General features: G+C 68.0%; 3 protein-coding genes across 3 annotated transcripts; all 3 read left to right on the forward strand.

The window, feature by feature from the left end:
* Window positions 1–908: 908 nt before the first annotated feature.
* On the forward strand, window positions 909–5,976 carry ENTPD2 (ectonucleoside triphosphate diphosphohydrolase 2). The gene is made up of 9 exons (XM_068979547.1): window positions 909–1,025; window positions 2,322–2,439; window positions 3,027–3,177; window positions 3,364–3,523; window positions 3,603–3,830; window positions 4,226–4,480; window positions 4,571–4,690; window positions 5,535–5,669; window positions 5,773–5,976. Exons 1-9 carry the CDS (start codon window positions 909–911, stop codon window positions 5,974–5,976), a joined length of 1,488 nt encoding a protein of 495 aa, XP_068835648.1.
* Window positions 5,977–8,083: 2,107 nt separating this feature from the next.
* Window positions 8,084–13,716, forward strand: NPDC1 (neural proliferation, differentiation and control 1). Its single transcript, XM_068983025.1, has 9 exons — window positions 8,084–8,195; window positions 10,914–11,060; window positions 12,135–12,269; window positions 12,358–12,531; window positions 12,602–12,668; window positions 12,784–12,868; window positions 12,963–13,042; window positions 13,209–13,305; window positions 13,413–13,716. The coding sequence occupies exons 1-9, from the start codon at window positions 8,084–8,086 to the stop codon at window positions 13,479–13,481; spliced, it is 966 nt and encodes a 321-aa protein (XP_068839126.1). The 3' UTR covers window positions 13,482–13,716.
* A 4,349-nt stretch (window positions 13,717–18,065) lies between these two features.
* On the forward strand, window positions 18,066–19,186 carry FUT7 (fucosyltransferase 7). The gene is made up of 2 exons (XM_068972010.1): window positions 18,066–18,078; window positions 18,171–19,186. The coding sequence occupies exons 1-2, from the start codon at window positions 18,066–18,068 to the stop codon at window positions 19,184–19,186; spliced, it is 1,029 nt and encodes a 342-aa protein (XP_068828111.1).
* The last annotated feature ends 805 nt before the right edge of the window (window positions 19,187–19,991 follow it).

Here is a 19,991-nt window from a genome sequence, read left to right on the forward strand (position 1 = left end):
CCACCACCGGCCGGCCTGCAGCCCCTCTCCCCCTCCCCGCAGCGGGATGAGGCCTCCTGTGTAGAGGCCCCTCCTCCCAGTCCAGGCTTCTGGGCCCCTGGGCGAGGGCCCTGCGCTGGGTGGGATCAGTGGTGGGGCCCCGGGCCCCTGAGCAGGGCCCCCTGTCTCCGTGGGACTGTGGGCCCCCTGCTCTGCTCTCTGCCTGCACCCTTACCAGTCTCCTTGGAACCGTGTGAAGTAGGTCTGGCTTCCCTCTGCTTGGCCCTCAACTCTCAGCTCTCAGCACCTCCAGGGCAGGCAGACCCAGCCTGGGTCGTGCTGGGGCTTGACTGGCACGGCGCCCTGCCATGAGCCCAGGACTGAGTGGGCACCGCAAGCAGGGTGGCCCTCCCCTGCAGGGACCCAGCCGAAAGCCCACGTGGTTCCTGTAGCTGGTAGTGCCTCCTCCTTCAGGATCAGGCCAGGGGAGAGCCGGCTCTCCAGAAGCACGACCCTCCAAACAAGCGTGCCCAGGAGGACCCCAGGCCAAGGCCGGAGAGGGCAGGGCGTTCTCTGGGTCCTGCTGGAGTGCCCAGCGGCCCAGCGTGGCTGGCAGGCTCTTAGAGGTTGGGGTGAGGGTCCGGTCAGGAGGGATGACTCTAGGGCAGAGCAGACAGGAAGGGGAAAGGGGGCAGCGAGCAGGGTTCCTGGGCTGCGGCCGGGGCGCCGAGAGGGGCGGCGCGGGTGACTCAGCAACCGAGGCTCACCTGCGCTCTGGGCGGGCTGGAGGTGGGCGGGCCGTCCCGCCATGGGCGTGGCCTCCGCTGACCGCTCCCCGCCCCGGGTGCCAACCCCACGGTCCCCCGACCTCGCTCAGCCTCCCGGCTCCCCGCCGCCGCGCCGTGCACGCCAGGCCCGCCTGCGCATCCATGGCCGGGAAGGCGCTGTCGCTGCTGCCGCCGCTGCTGCTGGCCGCCGCCGGCCTCGCCGGCCTCCTGCTGCTGTGCGTCCCCACCCGCGACATCCGGGAGCCGCCCGCCCTCAAGGTGCACGCTCGAGCTCCCGGGCAGCCCGGCGCAGTCCGCGGAGGCTCGGACCGAGCCGGGCCCGGCTGCGCCCGCGTGCCAGCCGGGACTCCGGGCGCTCCTCAGCCGTCCCGGCGGGGTGGGGTCCGGGCCCCTCAGCCGCGCTCCGGCCCCGGCCCAGGGCGCTGCAGCGGCGCTTCCGGGGGACGCGGTGCCGGAGGCCGAAGCGCCAGGATCTCTGCTCGCTGCCCCCGCCGCGGAGCCGTCTCGGAGCGGCCAACGGGGAGTCTCTCCGTACCCCCAGGGCGCCCAGGACGTGGCCGGGCCCGCGCCCCCAGCACACTCGGCCTCCCTCGGGGTTTGGCCCAGATGGGGTGCGACGGGCGCTGGGCCAAGGGACCCCTCCCCACCCTCGCCGCCGGCTCTCTCGGTGCGGGGGCAGCCCTGGCCGGTCCTAAAAAAAAGTTGGAAGGACTGGGCCTGGTTCCCCACCGGCCCCCGCCAGCCTGGACCTCCGGGAGCCTGGGCTCCGTTAACCCTCTACTGCGCTGAGGGCCAGTCTGGTGCCCGGGGGGACAGTGGGTGCTTGGGCGCCAGGCGCTGGGCATGCAGATGCAGGATGAAGGCGCTGTTGCCAGGGGAGACCCCCGGCTGGGGCGGGGCGGGGCGGGCGATGGCGGCTCTGCTCCTGGAGTTCCAGGGACCCCAGCAGGCTCCCCTTGCTGGAATGCAGGCCCCCGGGGCAGGTGCGGGGAAAGTGGCTCTGGCAAGCTGGGTGCTGGCATCTTCCAACCTGCAGGAAAGGCCCCTGTGGCGTTCCAGCAGCTCTGCAGGACAGTGCCCCCCTGGCCCTGCCCTTGAGGCCCAGGGATAGGGCCTCTGCTCATTGGCCAGTGGTCAGCCTTGGTCCTGGCTTCCCTGGGGCTTCTATTTCACATCCTCAGCTGGGGCAGAGGTCAGAGAGGTGGGATGGAGGGTGGGAAGGAAGGGCCAATCTGAGGGGCTCTTCTTGCTGCAGCCTGAGGACCTCAGGCCCCCGGCCAGGGCTCCCAGGGTGGCCCCCGACCCCTGACTCTGACCACACTCCTCGGGAGGCTCCTGCAGTCAGCGGGGGCGCGGCCAATGGCCCTCCACCTCCACCCCATCTCTGCCCACCAAGCTGTGTCCCCGTGGTTGTCCTCAGCCTTCTCGGAGCCTCAGAACTTCATTCTGAAGCTTTCAGTCTGGACACAGGGTGGGCCAGATAGCTGAGAGAGCCACAGGGCATGGCTTCACGCCCCGCCCCACCCCTAAGGCTGACCCCCGCCCCACCCGCAGTATGGCATCGTCCTGGACGCAGGCTCTTCCCACACGGCCATGTTCATCTACAAGTGGCCAGCGGACAAAGAGAACGACACAGGGATCGTGGGCCAGCACAGCTCCTGCGACGTGCGAGGTAAGAGTCCCCGGAGCTCTGGACGCCCCCGACCTACATGCCCGCTCACTGTGGGGCCTCGGGAGCCCTCCCTGGTCTCAGCTTCTGCAGACTCGAGCCAGCAGACCCCTCTGCTTGGCGCCAGGGGGCCACTCTGGGCAGGAGCTGCAGGAGCCCCCCCAGAGGGAGGCTGCGTCCCTGGGCCTTGGAAGGGCTGTGGACAGTTCCTAGAAAAGAAGCCCCAGGGAACATCTGGAAGGTTTGGGCCTTGCCTGGCCCAAGATCGGCTCTACATCCCAGGCAGAGCAGGAAGGGTCCCGAGGAGCTGGTGGGCACACCCAGGCAGGCCCCTGGGGAGGCCGGGCTGGGTGGGCACCCCCAGTGCTTTGTCCGAGCACCTGTGTGCATACCTGCTGGGCAGGTGGCGGCTCGCAGACCGTGGGTGGCCACAGGCAGCCCTTTTATCTCTGAGCCGGCGTCTCTGATCATTTAAGCTGGGAGATTTGGTCTAAGCAGCTGCCTGGCTTGGGAGCACAAACGCCCCCAGTCCTGCCGGCCTGTGGACCACCTAGAGGTGCCCACCAGGCCCCTCCTGCTGCTCCCTCCAGGTGGGGGCATCTCTAGCTATGCTGACAACCCCTCTGGAGCCGGGCAGAGCCTTGTGGAATGCCTGAACCAGGCACTTCGGGACGTGCCCGAGGAGAGACACGCGGGCACGCCACTCTACCTGGGAGCCACAGCGGGCATGCGCCTGCTCAAGTGAGTGTCCTGCCCTGTCCGCTGACCTCCTGGCCCTGGGGGCCACGGCAGCCTGAGCCCGGGGTGGGCCCTGCACACCCCCCGCTGCAGCCCAGGGCTGGGGCCCCTCCGCTGGCTGGGCAGGCGCTGAGCAGCCCAGGAGCCCCAGGTGGCTGTGATGGACTCTGAAGCCCTCCCTGTTCACAGCCTGACCAGTCCAGAGGCTTCGGCCAGCGTGCTCGCTGCTGTGACAAAGACGCTGACCCAGTACCCCTTTGACTTCCGCGGTGCCCGCATCCTCTCAGGCCAGGATGAGGGCGTGTTTGGCTGGGTGACCGCCAACTACTTGCTGGAGAACTTCATCAAGGTGGGCCCGGCAGCCAGCCCGATGAGCCGGGGGTTTGGGCACCCACCCGCTGGCTGACCCCAACCTCTACTTCCCACAGTACGGCTGGGTGGGCCGGTGGTTCCGGCCAAGGAAGGGGACGCTGGGGGCCATGGACCTGGGGGGCGCCTCCACACAGATCACCTTCGAGACGGCCAGCCCCACAGAGGATCCGGCCAATGAGGTTCAGCTCCGGCTCTACGGCCAGCGGTACCGAGTGTATACTCACAGTTTCCTCTGCTACGGTCGGGACCAGGTCCTGCGAAGGCTGCTAGCCAGTGCGCTCCAGGTATCCTCTACTGAGCTGCCCTGGAAGTAGGGCTCAGGGAAGATGGGGTCCACGGGCCCAGAGCAGAGCCTGAAGGGTGGCCAGAGCGGGCTTCTCCAGGAACCGAAGTCGTGCTTGGATCAGCTGGAAGGACAGGTGGGCGAGAGTCCAGCATGAGCAAAGACCCGAGGCTGGGGGTGGACCTGGTGAGTAAGGAGGGCTGGGGCCAGCTCTCAGAGGACCTGGACTGCCTGGCCAAGTGCTTTGGGTTTTGTCCAGCAAGCGACGGGGAGCCATGGGTAGCTCATGCATTCAGAAGAAACTCTGTCCTCTGAGGAGGCCCTCCCAGGGTCCTAGGGCGGGGGTGGCCGGTAACGCTAGGAGCGGGACTGACGCGCACCCTTGTCATTCCCCAGACCCACGGCTCCCACCCCTGCTGGCCGCAGGGCTATTCCACTCACGTGATGCTCCGGGAAGTCTTCGAGTCGCCCTGCACCGCCGCCCAGCGGCCCCGGGCCTTCAACAGGAGCACCAGGGTCAGCCTGGCGGGCAGCAGCGACCCCACCCTCTGCCGCGGCCTCGTCTCCCAGCTCTTTAACACCTCCTCCTGCCGCTTCTCCAGATGCTCCTTCAGTGGCGTCTTCCAGCCCCCTGTGGCCGGGAAGTTTATCGTGAGTCCAGAGGACGGCGGGGGGGGGGGGGGGGGCCGTGCCCTGAGGTGCCTGGGGTCTGGTCACAGCGTGACTGCACCCGCGTTTCAGGCCTTCTCTGCTTTCTTCTACACGATGGACTTCCTGAGGACGGTGATGGGGCTGCCTGTAGCGACTCTGCAGCAGCTAGAGGTGGCTGTGGCCACCGTCTGCAACCAGACGTGGAGTGAGGTGAGGCCTGCGCCCCCATTCCACCAGGGCTGTGCGGGGTGGGGCTGGGTTTCTGCCAGCCAGCGTCAGGCCTCCCGATCTTTCTTTTGCTCTGTGAGTAGAGGGGTGTGGGGATACACTGCCAATCAGACTTGAAAAGTGGCCAGGCTACAGCCAGGAGCCCAGCAGTCAGATGAGATGGGACTGAAGAAGCCTCTCTGAAGCCTGACCCTAGATCCAGGATCTGCAGGGTGGAGGGGACAGGCAGAGCAAAGGCCCCGGGGCAGCAGGGAGTGTGGAGTGAACAGGGCAGGGAAGAGTGTGGCTGGGAGAGCGTGGGAGAGAGCAGACGGCCCGGGGTGAAGTAGAAGGACCCGGGGAGGCTCAGCAGGTAGAACAGGCAGGGCTTGGGGGAGTCAGGAGTGGAAAACAGCTGTGCTGGTCGCAGGCGGAGTAAGAGGGAGGGGGCTGGACCCGCGGAGGAGGGGGTGATTCCTGAGAAACCCTGGCGTGTCTGTGCGGCTCCTCCTGCCCTCTCTGTGCCTAGTCCCGAGCAGACTTGGGGAGGTGCGGAAGTGGGCTCAGGAGGCAAGCCCAGGGCCCGGGGCCAAGCCGGGAGCTCCTGCTCCCCTGATCTCTCCAAGCCCACTGCAGCCCCCCTCCCCGGAGGCCACGCCGCTGTCCCCTGGCCGGCAACCTCACAGGCACCCCGCGGCTGCCATCCAGAGGTCACGCTGCTCCTCCCCAGGGGAGGGCCCCGCCCGCTTCTTTCTGGGACCTGCAGCCCCGCGCTGCGTTTCTGTGTCTGGTGGGGCAGAGACCTGCGGGTGGTCGCTGGCCCTAGAGTCTCCCACGTGCATTCCAGCTGCAGGCTCGGGCGCCGGACGACCGGGCCCGCCTGCCCGACTACTGTGCGGGGGCGATGTTCGTGCAGCAGCTGCTGAGCCGCGGATACGGCTTCGACGAGCGCTCCTTCGGAGGCGTGACCTTCCAGAAGAAGGTGGGAACCCGGGAGCAGAGGGGCGGGGCCGCCCGGGCCGGGGTGCGGAGGGGCGGGGCCGCCCTGGCTGCGCAGAAGCTCAGGCTGCACCTGTGGCCCGCAGGCCGGGGACACTGCGGTCGGCTGGGCGCTTGGCTACATGCTGAACCTGACCAACCTGATCCCCGCTGACCCTCCTGGGCTGCGCAAAAGCACGGACTTCAGCTCCTGGGTCGTCCTCCTCCTGCTCTTCGCCGCCATGCTCCTGGCCGCGTTTGCCCTCCTGCTGCACCAGGCGCGCGCCACCAAGTCGGCGCGCACCATCTAGGGGTCCCCAGCGCCAAGCTTCCCCGTCTCTATATCCCCGCATCCCTCCCCGACCCCGCCACCAACATCTCTGTCCCTAATGCAGCGCAGGATCAAGACTCAGTGCCCACGCCGACATCTGGCTGGGACGGGCAAAGGGAAGGGAACCCAGCCCCACCCCCCCAACTCCAGCCTTGGTCTCACCTCCAGGCCTCCTGCTCCCCCTCTTACTGAGGGTGGGGGTCCTCAGCCTGTGAAAGCAGAGTCGGGTCTCCGGGAGTGGAGTTCTGAGGGCCCCCTCCCACCCCAGGATTGGGTATTGGGGGAGGGTCATGGTCACAGCCCAGGGCCTACTTGTACACATCTTTTAATATTGAATAAAAGGATTTTCGTAGAGCAGTGGAGAGAATGTCCACGGGGCAGGGCCTCTCTGTCGCCTCCCTCCCCACCCCAGCTGCGTTGGCTGCACAGGCCGTGCTCTGGTCCTAGGGGAGGACCCTGGCTCTTCCTACTTCCTTCCTCTCTGGGCTCAGGCTAGGGGAGCACAGACCCTGCTCCCTTGCTGCACCACCGTGGCCTGGAGTAGCTGTCAGCTGGCTGCTCTAAAACAGAGTCCCTGAGACTCCTGCCAGACTGGAGCCTGGGCCCTGGTCTCAGGTTGGCCGGGGTGGGGTGGGGATGGCAGACGAGGGAGTGAGTGGGCCCAGTGATGGCCTAAGTTGCAGGCAGTGCTCAAGGGGGCTTCCCTGGCGGCTCAGCGGTAAAGAATCTGCCTGCAATGCAGGAGGTGCAGGAGACGTGGGTTCAGTCCCTTGGCTGGGAGGATTCCCTGGAGAAGGAAAAGGCAACCCACTCCAGTATTCGTGCCTGGGAAAACCCCATGAACATGACTGGGCACGCAGGCCTCGCAGGCGGTGCTCAAGACACTGAGGGAGGTGGGGGGAAGGAGGGGGCAAACCTCCCACAGGAGGCGGGTGGTGTGGGGGGGAGCCAGGGCCAGGAGGGACGCAGGGCCCCATTGCTCAGGAGGATGAGCCTCGCAGAGAGCCTGGCTCTGGCCAAGCCGCACAATCCACACAGACTCCACCTGCCGCTCGGGCAGCCCCTCCCCAGGCCCTGTCTCCCTGCATCTCTCCGCCCCCCTCCCCCACGTTCTGGGAAGTGAGCTCTGACACTATTTCTGTCTAATCAGTGCCTCGTAGGGGACGGGGGCGGTCCTTGTTCTGCTCACCCCCACACACGTCTGCCAGATTCTGAGCATTTCACAAACCTGCGGGCCACCAGCCCCGTCTTCGGAGTTCCGAGACTCAAAGGGCCGAGAGGCGCACCGAAGGCGGAGGGGACGGGGGAAAGCCGCCCTCATCTCCCAGGGACGGGAGCCGGGGAGGTTTCCAGGTGGGACGCGGAGGCTGCGCTCCCAGGCGGCAGTAGGTGGGGTTAAGGGGTGCACCCCAGTGCGTGCCGTCGTGGGGCATCCCGGAGCCACCTGGGCACCGTGGACAGCTCCCAGCTGGCTTTCAGCAGCAGTTCCAGGTCACTCTTGCCCCCTGGTGGCCTCACCGGGAGCGGCCGGGCTAGTCCTGCGCGCCTGTCTGCGCCTTTGCCGCGTGTCTGAATGCCCGGTCGGCCTCCGGGCACACCTGCGCGTCCCCGTGCGCCTGCCCTGCTGTGTGCGCCTAATGTACCTCCAGACCCAGGCGGACCCTCCGCTCCAGGAGGGTGGCTGGGGGTGGGTGGGAGTTATCAGCCCCAGAGGGACCGGCTGGGGAAGGGCATCCCAGGGAACCCAGCCCCAACCAGTGCCCCGCCTGGAGAAGGTCCAGGTTGCAGAGGTCGCAGAGGCTGAGGCGCCCCGAGGGCTGGCTGCGGGGTCGAGGGGAGGCTCGGAATCGGAGGGGGGCGCAGCCTGACGGCGGTCCCGCCTCCGCAGGTGGGGCGCGCAGGCGCACTCCGACTCGGCGCCCTCGCCGCCCCCGCCCGGCTCGCCTGCCGCAGCGTCAGCGCCGCCGCCGCCGCCGGTTCCCCTCGGCGTCCGCCTCCGGCCTCCGCCCCCTCCTCGCCGCCGCGTCCCCTGGCGCCCCGACCCCGGGCCGCGCGGTGCCATGCTGCCCCGGCCGCGGCGCTGAAGGATGGCGACGCCCGTGCCCCCGCCCTCCCCGCGGCACCTGCGGCTCCTGCGGCTGCTGCTGTCCGGCCTCGTCCTCGGCGCGGCCTTGCGCGGTGCGGCCGGCGGCCGCTCCGGTGAGCGACGCGCTGGGCAGCCGGCTGCGGGGCGCCCCGGGGTCGGGGGTCGCCGGGTGGGGCTCGGGCCGCGCGGCGCCGCGCTCACCCTCCCCGCCGCCGCCGCCGCCCCGGTCTGGGCCCGCAGGCCTCGCAGGCCCCGCCGGCCCAGCCCGCGAGCCGCCGCGCCGGCCTCGCCCGGCCCTGCCCGGGTAAACAGTCCCCGGCGGGAAGGGCGCGGCGCCGCACCCCGAGGAACTCCGCTGGACGGGGCTTCTCCGGGCTCCTTGGCGGCGAACCTGAAGTCCATCCGCTTCTTGTCTTTGTCTGGGTTCGTGAGCCGGTGGGTCGGTGTCGCAGGCGGGCTGTCTCGGAGCGGGCCGCGGCCTGGAGCCGGTCCCACGGGCGTTTCTCTGTGCGCGCGGCTCCGGTGCCTGCTGGCCTTCTTGCCGGTGGCCGTCCTGGAGTTGGAGCCGCAGTGCTGGTCTGTCCCTGCCGCTCCGGCGGTGGACACGCACCTTGCTTTGCTGCCGTGGTGGCGTCTGAAGTTTCCCGGGCGTCTGACAGCTCGTCTCAGGCTTCGGGGCTTGCTCTGGCCTCGCTGAGGGCAGGAGGAGCTCACAGCCTCTGCTTCCTCACTCACCCTCTGCCCTGCGGGGCCCCTCCGTTCCGTCTTCTGTGCCTGGCAGTGGGGGCACCCCCCAGGGCAGATCATGCAGAGAGGGATGAGCCCAGGGTCCTGGGAGATCCTGCCAGCTTCCCAGATGGCACTGAGGCTCCAGACTTCTGCAGGAACCCAGAATCCTGCTCGCACCCTCAGGTGGCAGGACCAGGGGGCTTTGTACCCAGGCCCCATTTTTCCTAGCAGCTCCACAGGAGAGGTGCTGCCTTTAGCCCACTTCACAGATGAGAAAACTGAGGCACAGAAGTGCCGTGACCAGTATGCAATGCGGCTGGGACGCTAACTTGCGCGGTGTGGTCTGCATGTAGCCTCAAGAGGCCAGAGCAGGGCAGGCTTCTTCCTGGGCACAGCACCCCTGGTCAGGGGCCTGGCCTGACCAGAGGAGGCTCCCAAGGAGGTCTGAGGGCCAGGGCATGGCTGGCCCGGGATGGTGGAGGCTGCCTGCTGGCGGCCTGGCTCCAGGGCGTACAGCATGGGGCCCCCGAAGAGACCGGGAGGCCGGGTGCTGCCCCAGCGGCTCGTCAGCTCTGTGCTCGCCCAGATGCGGGGCAGCGTGCCAGCCACTGTCCAGGTGTCGTTGTCCTGGGGCCTCGTTTGCGCTCTGATTAGAGCGGGGACCTTCCCAGGGTCAATGGGGAGCACCCGCATCTTCCCGGGGCAGGGGACAGGGAGCGAAGGGAGACCCCTGGAGCCCAGAACCGAGAGCCGGCTCTGGACCACAGGCCCCTTGCCCTGGTCAGTGTACCCTGAGTTCTCAGCACCAGGGGCTGGGACTGCCTGGCTCCCCGGGGGCCCAGCTGTGGGTGGGGTCTAGACAGACCTGCTGGCCCAGGCTTAATGTTTAACCAGCCCCAGCCTTGGGTCCACCGCGCTGACACTGGTGCCTGCCGACCCAACTTGTGCAGGAGGTGGGATCCCTGGGAGGGGAGCCCCAGCCCACTTGCCCACCTGCTGTAGAAGCTGCTGGAACTTCCTCCAAGGGATACCTATAGCCAACGGGCTGTGAGTATCGTTACCAGGGAAACCAAGTCAGGCCAGCTGAAGTCTGGAGGACAGCCTGGGATGTCACCCTCCTGTGGGTGGTGGGGGGGCTGGGCCAAGGGGACCAGTCCTGGTCGTCCAAGATACCACCAGCCCCACCTCCCCAGGCATGATTGACGGTCCTGTTGGGTCTCTCCGTGGCTCCCCAGGCTCTGCTGCTGAGTGACTGGGGCCAGTGTCCCAGGCCTTGAGACTCCCCAGCATGGCGGTGCCTCGCCTTTCTGCATCCAGAGAGGAGACTGAGGCTGAGAGGGCCCCCGCCCTCCAGTGCCCAGCATCAGGGTGGGAGCCACGGCTGTGTGCGCAGGACGCTGAGGTCTGGGCCCCCAGTTAGAAGCGGCCTCCCTGCTGCAGTCCCAGGCCCCCCGTCCCTGGCAGCGGCGGCTACAAGAGTGCCCCGCCTGGTTTCTGTTTGTGAGGCCAGTGAGCCCGGCAGACCCCATCCCAGGTTTCCCCACCCCAGCAGCCCCTCTCTGTGACAGGACGGGCTAGAAGGTAGATGTGGCGGGGGGGGCGACTGGATCTGGGCCGTCTCCCAGCCGGGCTTTCTAGGGCTGTAGGATGTCGTGATGGGCTTTGAGTGGTGGCTTTGAGTGGCAGCCCTGAGGGGATGAGACAGACCAGGGCCCCACCCTCTGTGGCTCCCAGGCTGGGTGAGAGGCTTGCTCTGGGTCAGCTTGAGGCCAGAAGCAGGGCTTGGAGGGCTGCCCGATCCTGCCCAGGAGAGCTCTACGCTCTCAGGACAAGGGACAGTTTCCGTGCAGAAAGCTGGCCTGGGCCTGGGCACTGGACTCTGGGGAATGGGTGGGGCGAGGGAGTTCCCATAAGTGTCAGGCCTGTTTGTCTTCCTGGTTCTGATCCCTGACGCAGGGGAGGCAGGGCCTGCCCAGAACAATGGCCGGAGCCTGGCTTGGCCAGCTCTGGGGTGGGAGCGGGGTGGCCAAGACGGCACCACTTCTGGGCAGGGGCTGAGTCAGACCCTCCGAGACCCTTTTCTTCCTCTGCTTCCTTCCCAGATGCAGCTGCCTGTCCTGGGAGCCTGGACTGTGCCCTGAAGAGGCGGGCACGGTGCCCCCCGGGTGCACATGTCTGTGGGCCCTGCCTCCAGCCCTTCCAGGAGGATCGGCAGGGGCTCTGTGTGCCCAGGATGCGCCAGCCTCTGGGTATGGCCCCCTGTCCCCCGGTACATTTGCCCCGTTCCTCGGCGCTCGGGGGTCCTGCACCTTGTGGGATGCCAGGACTCGCCAGTCTCCCTCCAAGTGGACTGGTGGCCCTTTCCAGATGGCACCAGTGTGGAGTTGGGCAGTGGGCTGGGGCAGTCACCCTTCCCAGGGCCACCGGTACCCAGCATGAAGTGCCAGGGTGACCCCAGGAGAGACAAGGTCAGCGTTCCCCAGGCCTGAGTCTCCGCAGAGTCGGGCAGCCACCTCTCCACCCCCCGAGCTGCCTCTGCTCTTTGCCCAGTGCCCCTTCTCTCTCCATCACGCACTCGTCCTGTCTGCTTGAGTGCCCTGGTGCTGCCCTGACCCAGCGTCTGTTGGGATGGTGCCAGCCAGAGTGACTCCAGGTGTAATGGGGCATTACAGAGGGTATTGTGGGGGCTGAAGAGTTGGACAGGGTTGGGGGGGCTTCCTGGAGCACGTCCCTGGCAACGAGGTGGGGGGTGGGCACTGAAGCCACGTGGTCTGCTCTGCGGATGCTGAGTGTCAGAGTCTGCTTGGCACCTCTGTCTGGGACGGCGAGGCCCATCCATGGCCCTGCCCCTGCAGCTGCCCTCCCTTCCTCCTGGTGACCAGGCAGGGGTGGGGTTAGGACGGGGCTTCTCTGCACCCCCTGGGGAGTCCTGCCCCCTTGGCCGAGGCCCATGTGGCCCGGGTGATGCACTGTCCCTGCGTTCCTCCCGCCACTTTGTGGGAGGCGGGTGGGGAGAGGGCCGGCGCCCCTGTCCTGGCCTCTGCGTGTTACCCTGGCACTTGCCCCCTGCCTGCTTGCCTGGGAACTGCCGCACACACAGTTGTTTCAGTTCTCACCATGGCAACTAGGATGGCCAGGGCCCGCGGGCTGGCACCTGGTCCTCTGGCTCCGGGGGCCTAGGAGGAGCCTGTGGGGAGGAGCCCCAGGCCTGGGGACTGGCTGGTGGATGGGCCTTCCCGCTGTCTCTGGGAAGGCCACCTGTAGCTGGTGTTGCCAGGGAGGGCCCAGGGCCTCTCCAGCTGATGGCCCCTCGCCCTCGCCAGGGGAGGGCTTGCACCCGCCCAGACTGGAAGAGGAGATCGACTTCCTGGCCCAGGAGCTAGCCCGGCAGGAGGCAGGGCGCCCTGGGCTCAAGGCCCCATCCCAGCTTGAGGGACAACAGCGGCCCCCGGAGGCGGGTGAGACCCTGACCCGCGCATCTGTCTGGCTCCCCACACCCTTGATCCCAGCCCGGTTTTGCTGTGCTAACTTGCCATCTCCCTGCAGCGGCCACCCTTGGGCTTTCAGAGCGAGGCCAGGGACTCGGCCTGGGCCTCCCCTCCACGCGGGGAGCCCCGGCGCCCACACCCCGTCCCTCCCTGGGCCCCGCCGTGTCGTCTGGGCCTGTGCACATGTCCCCACTGGAGCCGCGGGGCGGGCACGGTGACGGCCTCACCCTCGGTAGGTCCGGCCGGGCGGGGTGGCGGGATCCTGCCCCGAAGGCTGCCCTGACCGCACCCCCTCCCTGCAGTGCTGATCCTGGCATGCTGCGTGGCTGGCGCAGCCGCGCTGGCGGTGGCGGCTCTCTTCTGGTGGCGGTGAGCGCGGGGCGGGGTGGGGCCGGACAGGTGGGAGGGGCTAAAGGGGTGGGGCTGGTCTAGAGGGGCGGGGCTGGGGAGGGTGTGACCCCGAAGGTCTCTTCGTTCCCCGCAGGCTGCAGCAAGACATCCGCCTGACCCAGAAGGCCGACTACACGGCCCCGCAGGCGCCCAGCTCCCCAGCTCCGCCGGGGATCTCGGTGCGTGGCCCCGCCCCTCCCCGCCCCTCCCCGCCCCTCCCCGCCCCTCCTTCTTGGGCCTGACCCTCCCGCCCCACCCCCCCACCCCCCGCAGCCCGGGGACCAGCGGCTGGCGCACAGTGCGGAGATGTACCACTACCAACATCAGAGGCAGCAGATGCGATGCCTGGAGCGGTAAGACGCCCCGCCCAGCGCTGCCCACCCACCCACTCCAGGGCCTGCCGCCGCCTCCTCAGCCCTGCCCACCTCCACCCCGGCCTGCCGCCGCCCCTGCCCTCTACCCTGGGCCACTGGCACCTGCAGGGTGAGGGAACACCCAGCAATCCTGCCCCCCACCCAGGCATAAAGAGCCGCCCAAGGAGTTGGACTCCGCCTCCTCCGACGAGGAGAACGAAGACGGCGACTTCACGGTGTACGAGTGCCCGGGCCTGGCCCCAGTGAGTGCGGGGGGGGGGGGGGGGGTGCCGGCCCGGGAAGGGGTGCCGGGGGAGGTGGAGGGGGATCCCTCCCCTGCTCTGGGCCCACCTAACGCCAGCGTTCGCAGACGGGAGAGATGGAGGTTCGGAACCCATTGTTTGACCACGCCTCGCTGTCCGCGCCCCCGCTGCAGTGACCTGAAGGCTGACGCCCACCCTCTCGGCCATCCTCTCGAGGACGTGATCCACACTGGTGGGGAGGAGCAGGGGGCCCGGGCTTTCCCATTAAAGCGAGGGTGTCCTGATGCACGCCTGCTGTGGCTGGGGCCTCAGCGGCTAGGAGCCCCTCTTGGGGCAGACTCCTGCCTGACTGTGCCCCCCTGTTGCACCTGTCCCAAGTGTGAAAGCCCCCAATCGAGGGGAGGAGGAGAACCCTAGAGATCAGGCATGGATTGGTAATACTGGAGACAAGCCAATTAAAGTGCATTTCAAAGCTTTGGCTGAGTGTGTTAGAGACTGACCTCCCCCCAGCAGGGGGCCGTGGTGGATGGACCCCGGAGTGGGTCCCCGGGCCTCTGCTGCACCCCAGCCTGGGAAGACCCTGTCTTCCTGCTGCTTGCTGGGGAAGAGGGCCGCGGAAGGGAGAGTATGGGTGCATGGCCAGGCCAGTTTAGAGTTAGCGCTTTTCCCTCAAACACCCCATCCTGTGTACGATGAAAAGGGCTGGGAGTGGGCACTGCAGATGCTGGCCAGTGGGCACTGAGGCCTTCGTTTCTGCCCTGCCTCCGCTGGGAGGGATGGGCTGCACACCTTGTCTCTGGGCTTATTGCTGGACCACGTGGACTCCCGGGCCCCTGTATGCCAGGCATAGGAACCTAGGCTACACACAGGCGTGTAGACCAGGGTGGATGCTGAGGCGACAGAGGTGGTGGGGTCCCTGAATGTTAGGAGGTACCTCTCAGTCGACCCCAGCCCCCTGCCGAGAAGCAGGAAAGCCAGTGGAGGGGAAGGTGACCTTCAGCTGAAGCCCCAGAGTGGGGTCCAAGGTTTGTGCTCAGAAGTGACGAGCAGACTGGGCTGGGAGGAGGGGCTTCTGGGGTCCAGGGAGCAGTGGGGGCCTAGTGCAGACAGGATGGGGTTCAGGCTGGGGAGGAAGGGTGGGTGGGGTTCAGAAGCCCCTTAGTGAGTCCTCAGGGCGGGGTCCCGAGGTTGCTGGACCTCTGGCTCCTGGTGCGGCCGCCCTGCAGGGGGTGGGCATGGCCCGCTTGGGGCAGTCTGGTCCCTCAGGTGGGGCTGGGCAGTGGAAGCCGGGTTGGCCCTTCTTAGACCTAGAGGCTCTCCTAAAGCAGTGTGTCTCTGGGGCTATGGCCGGCTGTGGCCTTGGGCGGGCCCCCAGCGGGAAGCCACGGTGTCCCTCTGGTGCGCTGGTGTGGGAGATGGAAGGGGGTGGGGACAGGGAGCTGGCAATGAGCGCAGGGTGGCATGTGGGCAAGGCATGGAGGACCCCTGTCCCCTGCTACTTAGTCTGTGTCATGAGGGGGAACAGCCACAAAGAAAACTGGGGGGCAGAGAGGTTAAGGCCTCCCTTAAGGGTAAAGGCCAGTCACCGGCTGAACCCTGCAGACCCAGGACTGAAGGTTGCCCTGGAGCCCTGGGCTCGGTCCGTGGATTCCTGCAGCCCCTGCAGCCTCATGGTGCTCTGACCTGGGCAGAGGGTGGCCACCCACATGCCCCGCTGGACCACTGACTCCCTCCAGACAGCAGTGTCTAGGCGGGGCTGAGGAAACACCCAGCTGCAGCCCAAGGGGCGCCTTGGGGGCAGAGGGCCAGAGCACACCTGTCTACTCCCAGGGCTGGCTCAGCTCAGCCAAGAGGGGCCACGGGCTCGGAGCGCCCCCTGGTGGCAGAGCTCGGCCGCGGGAGGGGACGAGGGTAGCAGGGGGAGCCTGCGCCGCTTTTCTCCAGGGAGAGTGTGAGGCCAGGGCTTTTGGGAGCCCCTTGGGGAAGAGGGGTGCACAGAGGCTGGCAGTTGGCCAAGGGGGCCCCAGGTCGGGTGCAGCTGCGGGGGCAGCAGTCACAGCAGGTGGCTGCCTTCAGCCTCACTGCGGACCACCCGAAGCCACCAGCCCCTCCATCCCTCCTGCCCTTCCCGGCCACATCCCATCCAGGGGGAGCTCCAGGACCTGCCGGGCCCCTCCAGGGCCCTGTGCACCACAGCCTGCCCCGGCTCAGCCCCCGGTGCCGCTGGAGCGGCAGAGGTGTGTGTGCAGGACAGGGGCTCCAGACCCGCCCACCTCCAGGCTGTCGAGGGCTTGGTTCGAGCAGCGATTGCAGGAGTTTGGCTGCTCTGCTTGAGCTTGCCGGGGCCAGTGGCGGGAGCGGGCACTGGGCTCCGTGGGGCCAAGAGCCCGGTGAGTGGGCTGAGGGGCCCGGTCCCAGCCCCTGGTCCCTCTTCCCTGACTAGCGGCCGACCCTGGTTTCACTGAAAAGGCCTCTGGAAGGGGGAGCCTCTTCCCTTGGGCCCTGGAGACCAGTTAGGGGCCCTCCAGGCAGGTTCCCCCGGTAGGCTGGCCCTGGAGCAGCGCCACATGTGGCTGGGCTGCGGGGTTGACCGCATGTTCCAGGTCCAAGGTGCTCATGGGCGGCTGAGCCGGCGGTGAGTGCTTGCCTGCACCCCGTTGACTCTGGGGCCTGGCACCGAGCTGGCAGGAGGCCCCGCTTTCTCTTTGACTCAGGCTCACCCGGCTCTTTATTTTTTCCTCTGAGAATCTCTCATTCTGACCCATTTCTGGGCCAAATCCTGAGCCCCGTTTCCCAGCAAGCAGGTTCTCACAAGTGGGGCCCCAGCTGCCCCCCGAGCGGGTAGGCGTGCAGGAGGCCCCGGGGAGCATCCCAGTCGAGGGTGGGGGCGGCTCCTGTGAGTCCACCCAGGAAGAGAGCGGGCTGCGGGTGTGGCTGGGGCCTCTGGCAGAGCCCCCACCACCTGGCAGTGCAAACAGGAAGGGCAGAGGCCCTGGCAGCTAGGAGCCAGGTCACCAGCGGTCTGTGGGGGTGTTGGCTCCTTCCTGCCCTCCCCTGCTGCCCTCAGGGCGCCTGCCACAGGCGGAGGGGGTGGGGTCCTCGGGGGTGCCGGCCACCCTCTGCTCTGGCCAGCCCGATGCCACATCCACCCCTCGGGCCTCCAGATGGTTTCTGACAGTTCCCACGGCCCTCTCCCCACGCCCCCCACCCCCCAGTGTTGCACAAGAGCCTCGCCACCACCGTTCTGAGCCTTTGCTGGGAGTGAGGAGCCTCAGAGGGGCCAGAGTGCCCCCTTCTCCCAGACCGGCCTCTGTCTCCCCCATGGGTGTGCTGACGGCTCCTCAGTTCCCGTCCTGGACACAGTCTGGTCCTCACCAGGAGACGAGAGTGGGGACAGGCCGGTAGTCCCAGGAGCCCAAGAGTGGACAGGGGGATGGGCGGCCCCCAGGACATCACGAGTGGCAGGCCTGGTGAAGGTTCCAGGCTGGAGTCCCTTCCACGGCACCCAACCTGCAGCCTCCAAGAACCAGGCCAACCTGAGGCCCTCAGGACGCTAGCGCCAGGGCTGGGCCTTGCTGGCCACATCCGGCTGGGGCGAAGGAAGCTGGTGACCGAGAGCAGAGCGGGCTGGAGCCAGGGCAAAAGGGGAAGGAACTGGACCTCCACGCCTGGGCCCCAGGACTGGCGGACGGCGGGTGGGGAGAGGGCCTCTGGACTTCGGCCTTCCTTTTCCTGGAACAGGTGCCCACGTCAGGGACACAGCGACTCCTTCCCTTTCCAGCCTGGAAAGCCCCTCCGTACTCCCCCGCCCTGGGCTGTGGAGCCTGGAGGAAGAAACCCGGAGCCCCCAAGGGCAGCGTCCCAGCCCAGGTTCCTGCGTCTCTTCCCGGCCTGGCCAGACCCAAAGCCACCCAGGCTGGGGCTCCTGCAGACTGATGCCCTTGGTGGGGAAGGAAGGCGTGGCAGCCCCACAGCCCACCGGAGCCAGGCCCAGCCTGGTGCTGTCCACTGAGGGCGTGCGCTGGGGCCCTGTGTGGACCCTGTGACAGAGCCCCTCCCAGGGAATCCAGGTTCCGGGACAAAGGTGTCCTCAAGGCAGCAGGGCTAGGCGGCATGAAGAGGCCTGGCTAGAAGCAACACGCGGGAGGAACCTCAGCCTCCCAGGTGGAGCTGAGCGCAGCGTGTCTGTAGCCAGAGGGTCTAGGGGCCCACCGCGGAGCCGAGGGGGGCGCGGGGGAAGTGGGTGATGACGCAGCGCCGGGGGAGGCGGCGGCCCGCGCGCGGCGGCCCCGGGGAAGCACGCCTGCTCTCCGTGGCACCCCTGGCAGGGCAGTGGGCGGCCACTGAGTCCTCGATGTCAGGGTTGCCCTTTCCGGGTGGGGGCCATCTCTACTCGTGATGGCCTCCCTGTCTCTGAGGCCAGGCAGGCCCTCTCCTCCTGGGCCAGCTGGCGGGTCATCTCCAGGCCTTTCCAGAGGCCGGCAGGGGTTGGGGACACGGTCCTGGACCCCAGCTGGGTGCCCTTCCGGGAGCCGTCACCCACTCCCCCCAGCAGGCAGGGGCCTCTCGGGGGAGGCGGTGTTTGGATGCTGGTGGTGTCAAAGGTCACTGGGGGCGGGACGGGAGTGGGAAGATACTCTGGTGGCCTTCCTCCGGAGCAGACGAAAGGAGAGTGTTTCTAGGCGGCGCCCTGCGCGGGGGAGCAGCTGTGGTTTCAGGGCGTTCCCGCGGAGTGGCAGCTGTGATTTGAGGAGCCGTGAATGCAGAATGCTGGTGAGTCTCTGGCCTTGGGGGAGGCCTGGGCTGGGAGCCCGGGGCCCGTGATGAGCTGGAGGACACAGCCTCTCTTCCCGTGTCCCCTGCAGGGCTCAGCCCCACTCCGAGCCTCCGGGCTCTGGGGGCCCTGTCCGTGGCGGCCCTTCTCTCTGCTGTCTGGCTCTGGTGGCGGCTCGGGGCGGCCCCCGGGGGAGCCCCGGCCCCACAGCCCACGATCACCATCCTCGTCTGGCACTGGCCATTTGCCAGCCATCCTCCAGAGCTGCCTGGGGACACCTGCGCCAGGTACGGGGTTGCCCGCTGCCGCCTGACCGCCAACCGCAGCCTGCTGGCCAGTGCCGACGCCGTGGTCTTCCACCACCGAGAGCTGCAGGCCCAGCGGGCCCGCCTCCCCCTGTCTGAGCGGCCGCAGGGCCAGCCCTGGGTGTGGGCCTCCATGGAGTCGCCCAGCCACACCCGCGGCCTCGGCCGCCTCCGAGGGGTCTTCAACTGGGTGCTGAGCTACCGGCGTGACTCGGACATCTTCGTGCCCTACGGCCGCCTGGAGCCCCGTGAGGGGCCTGCACCTCCTCTGCCGGCCAAGCGTGGGATGGCCGCGTGGGTGGTCAGCAACTTCCAGAAGCGGCAGCGGCGTGTGCAGCTGTACCAGCAGCTGGCGCCACACCTGCGGGTGGACGTGTTCGGCCGCGCAGCTGGGCAGCCCCTGTGTGCTGGTTGCCTGCTGCGCGCTGTGGCCAGCTACCGCTTCTACCTGGCCTTTGAGAACTCCGAGCACCGGGACTACATCACCGAGAAGTTCTGGCGCAACGCACTGCTGGCCGGCACTGTGCCCGTGGCCTTGGGCCCCCCGAGGGCCGCCTACGAGGCCGTCGCCCCGCCCGACGCCTTCGTGCATGTAGACGACTTTGGCTCGGCCCGCGAGCTGGCTGCCTTCCTCACTGGCATGAACGAGAGCTGCTATCGGCGCTACTTTGCGTGGCGAGACCGGTTCCGCGTGCGGCTGTTCAGCGACTGGCGAGAGCGCTTCTGTGCCATCTGTGCCCGGTTCCCCCAGCTGCCCCGTGGCCAGGTCTACCAGGACCTTGAGGGCTGGTTCCAGGCCTGAGCTCTGCCCGTGGAGGGGGGGAAGGGGAGGGTGGCTGGGGAGCTGGACACGTGGGTAGAGGGCTGAGTGTTGAAATCAAACCACCGGCATCCGACCCGACCCCCATAGGCAACGGCCGGGCAGATGTGGAGGCTGGGGTGGGGGACTGGGAAGCAGGGCTCGTCTGGGCAGCCTGCCTGGAGGAGGAGGCTCCTGGACATTGGAGTCACTCTTTGGAGGCAGAGGCGAGAGCAGGGAGGGAGGGACGGAATACTGGGTGCTGAGGTCCGTCAGGTGGACGGCCACACAGGCCCTCCGTCCCCACCTCGATCATATCTGAGAGGAGCGGGGGCTGAGAGAGGCTGGAGGCAGGGCCCTCGGGGCTGCAGACATGCCTCCTGAGGTCTGTGGAGGCAAAAGCCAGGCCCCTGACTCAGAGCTGGGGTCTCTTTGTCCCGAATGTGCAGTCTGGAGCCCGGCGTGCCACCCAGCCTGCTGTGCCCTGAGGAGGGGACACCAACCAATAAAGACACGAGCAGAGCACGCGTGGACTCTGCCTCCCCTGCGCCCCCACCACCCAGGCCTCCTGTCCTGGCTGGATCCTGCCCCCTGCCCCCCAGGCTCATCCTCCCGGCCTCCATCGCTGCACTGAAAGGCTCTGCAGCAGAGAGCCCGCCCTGACGGCCCTCACCCTGAAAGGCCCAGGGGCGGGGAGCAGAGGCCCAGCTCAGAAACGCGGCTGGGAGACATGTACAAGGCGCCCTGGGACTTCATTCTCAGGCTGTGGGCATCCAGGGTGTGACGAGGCCCGGTTAGATGTGGGCAC

The sequence above is a fragment of the Capricornis sumatraensis genome, chromosome 1, assembly GCF_032405125.1.
Source record: "Capricornis sumatraensis isolate serow.1 chromosome 1, serow.2, whole genome shotgun sequence".
Taxonomy (NCBI): Eukaryota; Metazoa; Chordata; class Mammalia; order Artiodactyla; family Bovidae; genus Capricornis; species Capricornis sumatraensis.